The sequence below is a fragment of the Abramis brama genome (genome assembly GCF_963993115.1).
Source record: "Abramis brama genome assembly, chromosome: 1".
In the NCBI taxonomy this organism is placed as follows: domain Eukaryota; kingdom Metazoa; phylum Chordata; class Actinopteri; order Cypriniformes; family Leuciscidae; genus Abramis; species Abramis brama.
The window spans coordinates 72,494,873-72,507,262 of NC_139963.1; the positions used below are offsets into that span (position 1 = coordinate 72,494,873).

At 39.2% G+C, this 12,390-nt stretch overlaps 1 protein-coding gene across 3 annotated transcripts in view; it reads right to left on the bottom strand.

The window, feature by feature from the left end:
* LOC311089213 (uncharacterized protein) overlaps nt 1-12,390 on the bottom strand; it is a 44,542-nt gene that overhangs the window by 17,990 nt on the left and 14,162 nt on the right. The window contains exons 1-2 of one of the 3 annotated variants that reach the window (XM_084123731.1): nt 2,179-2,300; nt 193-446 (exon numbers count right to left, since the gene is read on the bottom strand). In XM_084123731.1, coding sequence (XP_083979857.1) covers nt 193-250 — 58 coding nt within the window. In that variant the 5' untranslated portion in view covers nt 251-446; nt 2,179-2,300. Of the gene's footprint in view, nt 1-192; nt 447-2,178; nt 2,301-12,390 lie in introns of those variants that run through there. The other 2 variants (XM_084123732.1, XM_084123733.1) reach the window with 2 other exon arrangements.

Sequence of the window (12,390 nt, forward strand, 5' to 3'; positions counted from 1 at the left end):
TTTCTTCAGAATAAATTATATTTACAGCACACAGCTTTACTACACAACTTCCCTTTACCGACCATTTGTTAAAACAGAAACTTTTGCAGCCATGTCATAGTTGAACTGTTTATCTAAAAGTGCTGAAGTGCTTGAATGTTTCTAACATGAATGTTCTTCAGCCTCATGAATGAATGAAGAATAAACACCAACCTCTTTGTTCTTCAGCGTCTTCAGTGTGTTTCATTCTGCAGGGTTCTGGATCACTCATGTTCTCTCTGTCCTCTTTAATAAACTCAGTCTTTGCAGATTTCAGCTCTTCCTGATGCTCTGATGCTCGTCTTCACTTGTAGCTGATGGGAATTTACAGCATTTATTCCTGAATTACTGTGGGCGGAGCTTCACTGATGATGTAATTACAGAGGGAGGATCTTCTCTGATGATGAATTACAGTGGGAGGGGCTGATCTGCCAAAATCAAAAATATCAATTATGTTTTTTCCCCAAATTTTTTTTTTTTTTTATAATACATGACACTAAGCATTTATGTCTGTCTATCTAGGACTATTCATTAGACATCCATCTATTTGTATTGCTAATCCTAACATTATTCTGCTTCTTCGTTAAAGCTACACTGTGTAACTTTTTTAGTTGATTCTTACTTAGTTCTTTCAAAAATATATGTGTTCATTAATGTATAATTACTTCTTTCAAGTAATAAAGTATTCTCGTAAGTTTATAATCTGCCATTGAAAGTACATACGGGTAAGGGGTTCAAATGCCGGTCGCCATGTTGCCCCTCCATCTTGAAACTACATTGGCCAAAGAGGGACATACAAGCTTCGCCTTTCGCGTTTTTACACGCAGTGGCACAGTGACGAATGTGAGAGGGAGATTACTCGCGACTGCCGGCAGATTTGAAATAATACAGCCACCGTATGAGTTAAAACGCCTTTGGAAGGGGAGGAGCTAGAAAGTAATATTCAGTTGGTAGTCATATACAATTTCACCACTAGATGGGAGCAAATCCCACACAGTGTAGCTTTAAAATCAGGTATCTAGAAATATAGAAAATAATATAAATAATTTAAGTTCTTACAAATATAAATAATGGTAAGAAAAACAGTTAAAATCATAAACAGAAATAAACGTATAGCCTAGTAGGCAACAAATCCCCTCAGTCTGCTGACACCAATGAAATGAGCTTTAAGTGTCAATTTACAGGAGATCTGAAGACATCAGCATAATAAATGAGGAGAAAACAGGAACTATTGTCATGAAATAAAGAGTGTTTTCAGCAGATCTGTTATTGATGCGCCTCAGACTATCAACACTCATTCAACAAGCCATTCAGGATCATCAGCAGATCATCTCACTTTATTCTGAGTGTTTGCTGTTAGAAACACATTATTTGAGTCAGGATACATGACAAAAGCCTGTAAAACTGCTCTACTGAAAGACAATACTGTTATTTCTCACAATATAACCACCAAAATAAGTGATAAATCACCAATAATAAAACAAAATAATTAAATAAATAACATCTTCAGGCAAATAACTACAACACCATAGAATCTAATCAGTGAATCTAATTTGACTTTAACTATTAATAGCAATAAAGTAATTCCATCATTATTAACATGTTACATTGTACAGAAACTGACAATGATCATAAAACTCTTAAAAATGAAGAAAATGTAATGTTTCCTGTGTCAAACTTCATTAATATTTGTCTATTCCCATGCATGTATAGATTTGATATTTCCCACGTTCATTACTCAATACAGGGGCAATATAAAGTGTCTACATCAAATTTAATAAGTAAATGTAATCTGCCAAAGATCAAATGTCGACAAAGAAATAAAGGTAAACATGAAAACGGCAACACTTGAGATAAATTACCTTCACAGATCTCAAACTTTAACTTGACATTCAGTAACAGTTCTCACTCCAAACATCGAGACAATCACACAAACGAACACAAACTCGCTCAGGTCTGAATGAACTCAACATATTCTCCTCATGCTCGCTGCTGCTGCACTAAATGTTTATTTCAGAAGGAAGACGCCAGAAAAGACGCACAAGTATCGCTGTGATCGATGAAAACAATACAGAAATGAGTCTGTCGCTTAATCAAACTGTATAAAGTGTGTGTGATGGTTGTGTAAATATGAGAAATACCGTGAACTGCTCTCCTCACCTCAGAAGACTCGACGGTGCGTCCCAAATCGCAAACTATCCACCCTAAACAGTCTTAGAAAACAGAATTAGTACATCCCAGATCGTAGTATGCTGGTTCCAAAGATACGGCTAATATTGCCCACAAACCATCGCGCGTTGGCCGAGGATTCGGTTAGAACTACAAACACGAGTGAAAAAGTGCTAAAAACTACAAACATGGAGGATGCGCGAGTCTGGCGATTAATTATCAGAATCAAACCTGACAAATGTATTTATTCAGTGTTGTCTACATTATTTTGCATCTGCAGCAGCATTGTGAAGTTTTGTAAAGATACATTTAGCCATTAACTTATAGATGAAAATGTTCATAAACAATGGTAATAAACTCGATACATTTTCCTCCCTCAGCACTGGGTCATTGTTCATTCAAATGCTAATTGCTAATTAGGCAGGAATGAGGCACATTAAATCCTAATTCTAACATGGAGACAGTAATAAATTGTGATGAATTGTGAAACTGTGTTGAATTGTTCTGACTTCATGAAGCCTCGTGGTGTAAATGAAACATCAAACTGACTAGAACAAGAACACTTAACCAAATAGCAAAGGACAAAGAAAAAAATTGCCCTTAAACTTTAATAATAATAATAATAATAATTTGTTACATTTATATAGCAGTTTTTTGGGTACTCAAAGCGCTTTACATGAAGGGGAATATCTCCTCAACCACCACCAATGTGCAGCTCCACCTGGATGATGCGACGACAGCCATTTTGTGCCAGAACGCCCACCACACACACACACACACACACACACACGTGATGCAAGAGTAGTTTGATTTCTAACATTATTCTCTCAACAGACATTTAAGTCGATAGTCTGGCGTTATAATTGATTTGTTTTTGGTGTACTGTGGAGTGGGTAAAACTGTTTTTAATGGCAGACTAGCAGTTACCGTTGACTCATGCTAGCCTAGCACCGGCGAACTAAGCAACTGGAAGGACTGGATGAACATTTTTAAAAACGGTCTCCACTGATAAATAACACCCAGGCTAACTTGGAAATGAGGTCCGATGTCCAAAATCCTGAACCACCCCTTTAAGAATGTTACTTTAAAAGAAGATTGTTCTTTACTCAAATTAGTTCCTTGCTTCTTTTTAAAACTGGCATTGTAGTCGATGAATATTGTTGCCTCTATTGTAGGTTGTTGTGAATAAAAGCATCTGCTAAATGTAAGTTTATTTAGATTCATAACATAGCATAACATAACGTAGATAAGCAGCAAACACATCATCATATCAATCAATAGCCTATTGTAAACAGGACTTAACGTGGACACAAACAGTTTTATTACTTTTAAACCAGGAACACCAGCAACCTTCAGATGTCATTGATGTGTCTCTATATGAATAAAGGGATGTGTCATGGAGAACGGGGAATGACGACACACAGCGATAATCAACTTCTCCTCCATGTTGCCGCTAACAAAGATATCAGGAGGAAGAGTGCATTGTTTACACATTCATATGTGCATTAATTAGCTAATGATTGCTTTGAAGAAATTATCAATAAAGCATTAAAAAGTCACACTTTAAATGCACTTTGCATGCTCATCATATGCGTTGAATGGGTGAACAAAACTGTATTTTAACTGTCATTGTATTAAATGTAGACTATGAAGATGTTTTTAAGTTTACACAAACGTATTGTAATAAACTTTTTCCCAGACTGAGAAATCATGGCTTATGAAAAGTGCATTTAAAGTAAGACTTTTTAAATGTCACATGATTTCAGCTCAGTAATCCTCCTCAGTTTCGCAGACAGTCGGAAACATACGTCGAAATCTTGCTTTGCCTACTTTTCACACCGATCGGCTGTCGCTCGGCGTTTTTCGCTTGATATTTGCATAAATTTGCATAAAATCTGCCCACCCTTTTTGACGCTCTCGGCCGCTCTTAACCGTCCGCTGTCAATCCCACAATGCACTGCGCGAGCATGAAGCTCGACTTCTATAGGAATGAATTGAAAACGCTCGCTCCGCTCCGTGCCAGTGGACTCGCACCGTTAGGGAAGAGAGACCGCTCATGGCAGGTTAGACGAGCTGTTTCTCTCCGTCCAGCTCCCGTGAGGCTTCCATTCCTCCCTGACCTCCGCGCTGAGCTCGAGAAGGCATGGAAGAACCCGTATTCAGATAGTAGGAAATTACAGTAACAGAGACTGTTTTGTCTTTACAGCAGCTCTAGAATAAAGTTATTGTCCAGCTAAAGTTAGTTTTTGATTAATTCACTTTGGTCGCAACGATCATTAGTTATTAACTTAGGGGCCACTAACACAACACCGTTTTAACAGGAAATTCTACACAGACTTTAAACGCGAAACCTGTGAGAACGCTGATGGCGTGCACATGCGTTTCACAAGTTCAGTCTATTGGTTTGCGCATATGAATATATGTGTGCAGGTTTGTAATTCCCTTCAAACCAAGCCTTTAAAAACTACTTGTCTGGCCTTAACATTTTTGATACAGAATTTTATCACTTCGGGGTAGATACGTGAACCGAATTTTCCCGACGACGCTTCATCTGTAGAGTGGTAAAGGGATCCTCCACAGGGAGAGACTAGTTGGCACTAGTTGTCCAGGCGCAGGTCCTTCATCAGATCTGGATACGGCCTGGATCCGGCAGGCTGTGGGAAAACCTCGGGATAAACACAGACACTAAAATTAGCGTAGATGCCATTCTTCTTATGATGTAACGAGTACATCAGGATTTATGGGAAGTGTTCCCGGTTCCAGCTGACCTAATCTATGCAGCCTAACATTGGATTATAGAAGTCTATAATGTATTATGTGAATGCTAGGTCAGAGAGATGTGTCTTTAGTCTAGCTTTGAACTGACAGAGTGTGTCTGCTTCCTGGACAATGGTAGTGTTATGGAAAATTTTGATTTTCATTGATTTACAGTATTGATTTTCATTTACTTTCAATGGACTGCATGTGGTCTGCCAATATGACAAATGTGTGTGTGTGTGTGTGTTTAAACACTGGGAAACAGGTGAGACATCAGGAGGAGGCAGATTGAAAAGGGACCTCTGACCCCTAGAGGCCGTCTAATTTAGAACTTTTGAGTTTGTAAGAATTAACTCAGCAGGATTAGACCACTAGCAGAGAAACTTTCCCTTGTTTTGATAAGGGCCTGTAAGCAGAAGACCTTGAAAGCAGTATAAAGACTCCTCTGCCCTCACTCTCGTCGTCGCACTTGTTTCACAGACTGTACTGGTGACTTCTGTGTGGCAACTGGGCCTTCTTGTAAGAATAAAATACTTTTTAATGATCATTTGAATTTCAGAGTGTCTCTTACGCAGTTGATGATTGTTTAATGAATTTTTGCCACAACATTAGGAAGACTGTTCCAAAGTTTTGGTGCTAAATAGGAGAAGGATCTACCGCCAGCAATCGATTTTGATATTCTAGATATTATCAACTGGCCGGAATTTTGAGATCGCAATAGACGTGAAGGACTATAATGCGTTAAGAGCTTCCTCAAGTACTGCGGAGCTAAACCATTTACTGCTTTGTAAGTGATCAGCAATATTTTAAAATGTATGCTATGTTTAATAGGGAGCCAGTGCAGTGTTGACAGAACCGGGCTAATATGGTCATACTTCCTGGTTCTGGTAAGATCTCGAGCTGCTGAGTTTTGGACCAGCTGTAGTTTGTTTATTAAGCGTGCAGGGCAACCACCCAGTAGAGCATTACAATAATCTAGCCCATGAACGCATGAACTAATTGTTCCGCATTTGTCATTGAGAGCATATGGTTTAATTCAGATATATTTTTAAGATGGAAAAATGCGTTTTTTTGTCAATGAGAGTATATGACGAAATTTATATATTTTTAAGATGGAAAAATGCGGTTTTACAGATACTAGACACGTGACTGTCAAATGAAAGATTGGTATCAAAGAGCACACCCAGGTTCCTAACCGACGACGAGGACTTAACAGAGCAGCCATCGAGTGTTAGGGCCTGCTCACATATCGCGTCTTTTGCGCGCGCAAGTTCGTTATTTCAAATGTAGGCGCGCGGTATGCACGCTCATAATGGAAGCGACGCGGTCGTTTTTTCCAAGCGCGTCTGCACCGCATCGAGATAAAAAACATCTCAACTTTTCAGAATGCCGCAAGCGCACCGCAGGTCACGTGACAAGAACCAAGCTTAGCAACGACAGACGCCTCCGGAGCGCAACCACCCGAGCGCTTTTGAAAAAGGAGAACGCGGCGCGCCTTGCGTTTTCTATGCGTTTTTAGGCGCGATATGTGAACGCCGCCTTAGACAGTATTCTAGGTTATTACGTGAGGAAGTTTTTTGTCCAATAATTTGAATCTCTGTTTTTTCAGAATTTAGAAGTAGGAAATAACTAGTCATCCAATATTTATATCATCTATTCATTCCATTAATTTAGTGAATTGGTAAGTTTCATTAGGTTTTGAAGAAATATACAGCTGAGTATCGTCAGCATAACAGTGAAAGCTAATTCCAGGCTTCCTAATGATGTCTCCTAAGGGTAGCATGTACAGAGTGAACAGCAGCGGTCCTAGTACTGAGCCTTGTGGTACTCCATACTGAACTTGTGATCGATGAGACATCTCTTCATTTACTGCTACAAACTGATAACGGTCAGATAAGTATGATTTAAACCATGCTAATGCAATTCCACTAATGGCAACATAATTTTGAGGTCTATTTAAAAGAATGTTGTGGTCGATAGTGTCAAATGCAGCACTAAGATCGAGTAACACTAATAGCGAGATACAACCACGATCGGATGATAAGAGCAAATCATTTGTGACTCTAACAAAAGCAGTCTCAGTACTATGGTACGGTCTAAATCAGGGGTGGGCAAACTTTTTGGCTCAAGGGCCACACAGGGTTTTAAAATTTGACAGAGGGCCGGCCCAGTAGCAGATTATGAAACACAATCTCATGAAAGTGCGTATCTATACCACAAATTTGATTTATCGTGCCATTTATACGGCAAAAATGTTTTTGTTTTTTTTTGTGTGTGTGCATATACGCACTGTAAACCCCTTGGTTAGGATTAGGGGTGCGGAGTGCGTGCCTATTACACGCCATAAAGTGCGTATCATATGCACGCGAAAACTGCGTATCATAAGCACTACAAATACAATTCGTGGTATTCGCACTTTGATAAGATCGGGCTGAGCAAACTAATTTGTGGCAACGTCTGCACGAAATTGACTGCGGGAATGTGAGAGACGACATTCTGACAATACATTTTTTATACTAGATATCCCCCATTTAGCATGTTATGTTTTGAGGTTAATTTTTAATTAGTCAGATGTTAGATAATTATAGCCTATACTTTTTAAATATTGTTTATCATTATAATTATTTAATGGGCCTAACAGTAAATTAGAAACAAAACACCTGCAAGTGTAACTTACACTTGAGTAAAAGAGTAAAAATGACAGAAGGTTACATTAATTCAACTTTATTAAAACTGCATATGGCAATCAATTTGCACTTCCAAAAGTCATACATTTGTAAAAAAAATAAAAAAAATAAAAATAACCCCCCCCCCCCCCCCCGAAATAAACGAATATACAAATTTATTTTAAGTATAATAAAATAAAACATATAAAGCAAAGGCAGATCAGAACATTTAATGAACAAAACCGGGTTCTGTACATGGCAGACATGGGAGCGTAGCCGAAAACCGGGCGATAAAGGTCGGTAAACGGAATCAGGCAGGATACATCCACAAATCCAGAGGAGCAAAGAAACTAAATAGCAGACAAATCAAAGGAAAAACTAAACAGGTGTGCAAGCGGTTACCAAACATTTTTTTCTCTGTGAGTTTCCAAAAAAGGAAAAAACATTTACGTGCAACAAGTCTATGCGCTTAAGGCGCTGTCTGTTTGGTTTCCATGGTGACGCGTTATTGCTTGTTACGTGACACACACCCACAACAGCGCTGAATGAACGATGATCTGCTTTTATGCCAATGTTCCTTTTTTACATTTGTAAGCTATGGCATGAAATATCTGATATTCCGATTGTCAAATATATGCCACGCAATATATATATATATATATATATGTATATAACGCAAAGTATTGCAAGAAAAAGCCAAAATGAACGCGATCTTAAGACAATTTTTTAAATACTCGACGGGCTGGATTAAACAGCCTAACGGGCCGTATGTGGCCCGCGGGCCGTAGTTTGCCCACCCCTGGTCTAAATCCTGACTGGAAATCCTCGCAGATATCATTTGTTTCTAAAAAGGAACACAGTTGTGAGGATACTGCCTTTTCTAGTATCTTGGACAGAAAAGGTAGATTCGAGATCGGCCTGTAATTGACTAATTCTGAAGGATCAAGTTTTTTTTTTTTTTTAACAAGCGGTTTAATCATAGCCAGCTTAAAAGTTTTTGGTACAAAAGAGACAAGAGACAAAGAGGAATTAATGATATTAAGAAGAGGATCTATGACCTCTGGAAGCATCTCTTTCAGTAGCTTATGTTGGAGAATTTTCCCTTGATTCGTGTCTAAGTATGATGCAATAAAAATGACAAGCATGAAAAAATAGGTCTGAAAAGGATGAGAGAATGGAAAAGTACCCAGTATGCATAAGAAATGCAAAGTGTCAAAATACTGTATGAAACAAAGCACCATTATGTGAGGTTTGACCAATTGAGAAGACATGTTTAACTGTGTCAGGGTCACCAGACGTGACAGAGGGGAAGAGATAGATTTGAGGGTGCCCACTGGGCATCTAGCGATAAGAAAAAGAATAAGACATGAACACTGGGCATTGTAACCTCAGATGTCCGGATGACCAGTTGGCTTCTCCTTTATTGTTTGTACAAAAAAGTAAATTCTTCTGACCTGGAACCTCGACACTGAGAAACTTCTTTGAGACCTGAACCAAAAAGAACTTTGAATTTGCCACAACACTTAGTCGGTATAGGATCTAACATACATGTTGTCGGTTTAGATGATTTAATGAGTTAAGCGAATTCTTCCTATCCTATAGCAACGAATGAATCAAATTTTTCCTCAGGGAGACTACAATGCACTGCCTGATGAGATACTGTAGAAGACGGTTGCATAGTTATAATTTTGTCCCTGATATTATCAATCCTATAAGTGAAGAAGCTCATAAAGTCATTACTGCTGTGTTGCTTGGAAATTTCTGGGCTTGAAGCTTTCTTTTTCGTTAGTTTAGCCACTGTTTCAAATAAATACCTAGGATTATGTTTATTTTCTTCTAATAGGGTTGAAAAATAAGCAGATCTAGCACTCATCCTCATCTTCCACTCATCCTTCTTCTTCCTGCAAACACGGCGAGTGGAGTTTAGACTAAAAAGCTCTATTTTTGTCATTAGACTACATGACCTTCTCCCATTCCTCCTCTGGATCATCCAGATGGTCATTGGCAAACTTCAAACGGCACTGGACGTGCTGGCTTGAGCAGGGGGACATTGCGTGTGCTGCAGGATTTTAATCCATGATGGCGTAGTGTGTTACTAATGGTTGATACGGTGGTCCCAGCTCTCTTCAGGTCATTGAAGTGTAGTTCTGGGCTGATCCCTCACCTTCCTCGTGATCATTGATGCCCCACGAGGTGAGATCTTGCATGGTGCCCCAGACCGAGGGAGATTGACCGACATCTTGAACTTCTTCCATTTTCTAATAATTGCGTCAACAGTTGTTGCCTTCTCACCAATCTGCTTGTCTATTGTCCTGTAGCCCATCCCAGCCTTGTGCAGGTCTACAATTTTAACCCTGATGTCCTTACACAGTTCTCTGGTCTTGGCCATTTTGGAGAGGTTGGAGTCTGTTTGGGAGTGTGTGGACAGGTGCCTTTTATACAGGTAATGAGTTCAAACAGGTGCAGTCAATACAGGTAATGAGTGGAGAACAGGAGGGCTTCTTAAAGAAAAACTAACAGGTCTGTGAGAGCCGGAATTCTTACTGGTTGGTAGTTAAACACTACTGTCATGCAATAAAATGCAAATTAATTATTTAAAAATCATACAATGTGATTATCTGGATTTTTGTTTTAGATTCTGTCTCTCGCAGTTGAAGTGTACCTATGATAAAAATCACAGACCTCTACATGCTTTGAAAGTAGGAAAACCTGCAAAATCAGCAGTGTATCAAATACTTGTTCTCCCCACTGTACATACATACATAGACCTATATATGATCCGAAGTAGCCTAACTAGCTACTTGAGTATTTTTTTTTTCGCATCATTTACGCATCCAGTTCGCACGAAAGAGGCAAATTGAGTGTCTGGTGCAAGTGATTTTATCTGGTGCTTCTTGTGCATTCACGCATCTGATGCCCGAGCTGAAAAATCAGATATTCCGGCCAGTTGATAATACCTAGAATATCAAAATCGACTGCTGGCGGTAGATCCTTTTCCTATTTAGCACCAAAACTCTGGAACAGTCTTCCTAAAATTGTCCGGGAAGCAGACAGTCAGTTCAAAGCTAGGCTAAAAACACATATCTTTGACCTAGCATTCACATAACACATTATAGACTTCTATAATTCAATGTTAGGCTGCATAGATTAGATCAGCTGGAACCGGGAACGCTTCCCATAAATCCTGATGTACTCGTTACATCATAAGAAGAATGGCGTCTATGCTAATATTAGTCTCTCTGTTTATACCGAGGTTTACCGCAGTCCGCCGGATCCAGGCTGTATCCAGATCTGATGAAGGACCAGCGCCTGGACGCGATGACAATGCAGTGCTAAAATGTCAACTAGTCTCTCCTCTGTGAAGGCCTCCCCTCTGTGAGGGGATTTTAGGTGTTGCGTGATATCTCTGGTCATAAGGTCATACACACTTAGGATGACTTGAGGGTGAGTAAATAATGGGATATTTTTCTTTTTTGGGTGAACTAACCCTTTAAAATGCTTTCTCAATGGATCTGCCAGCTCTGTGTAGTAATGTTGTTGCATGATCGAGTTCGGCCCACGAGTAAACCACTGTCTAGTATTGCTCCGAGCTGATAAACTGTTTGCGCTGTGCAGCTCAGACGAGTAGCGTGGGTTCATTCTGCTTTCGTCTGCAGTGTGATGTTTCTCGTATGCGGCAGAAATGGCAGCTCTCTCTTATAAAAAGGTCACAAAATTTGACCATTTACTCGCAGTCTAGAGCCATGTATAGTGCTGTATTTCTGCTTTACATGAGCGCCACCTACTGTCAGAGCATTGTTGCATTGATCTGAACTGACAAATTAGACATTCCTGTTGGTTGAACATAAGTTAAAGGTACAATATGTAACTTTTTTGCTTTAAAAATAGCAAAAATCACTATATCCATGTTATATATTTTTATATAACATACGTTTTATATTATTTTGTGTACTTGCATTATCCCGACTGTTTCCAACAACTTTCAAACCAGGAGAAATTTGTAATTTAATTCGAAGACACGTCCCGTTTCTTTATTTCCATTTTGTCGTCGTCAATGGCGTCATATCCGCGTTCTCCCTGGTTTCCGCTCGTGCTGCCATAGCAACCAGAGCCCTCTGATAGTAACCAAGGCGATAGACGTGGACAACTGTGTAGTTCGCAATGTCTATTTGCACGCTGTTGTTGTTTCGTTCAAACATTATCGACCATGGCAAGCAGACTTTGGATAAAAAAGGAGAACTAAAACGAGAATCAATATCAGCGCGGTGTTTTCGAGATGCCGAGAGCTCCCATAGACAGTATATAAACGAGAGCTCCACGTCCGAGACTTCGACCGCTCCTACATGTACTTTATTAAACAGGTGAGCACATTTACATAAAATTAATCAATGTTATACAGTTCAACAATGATAAAATGTTAGAATATGATCTGTATGTTATTCTAATGTTGATCTAGCTCACTGCTAGTCTCATACAGACAAACTAACACATACATTTCAACACATTTAAATGCAGTTTAGTGTGCTAGTGTAATGTTAGACCAAGTGAAACAGCACTGCATTACCTCACAAGTTTAATTTGCCTAATAAACTGACCTGTGAGTAGTAATTCTGACCTCGTGTAGTTCAGTAGAATGAAATGTCCATATTCCTTTTATATCCGCGGGACTCGCGTCGCGTGTGGAGCTGATAGCTGTCTCTTAGCAATCCCGAACTGCTTCATATCACAGTCATGATAAAAACATCGATGTTTTCAGTCATCCATAAACATTATTAGATCG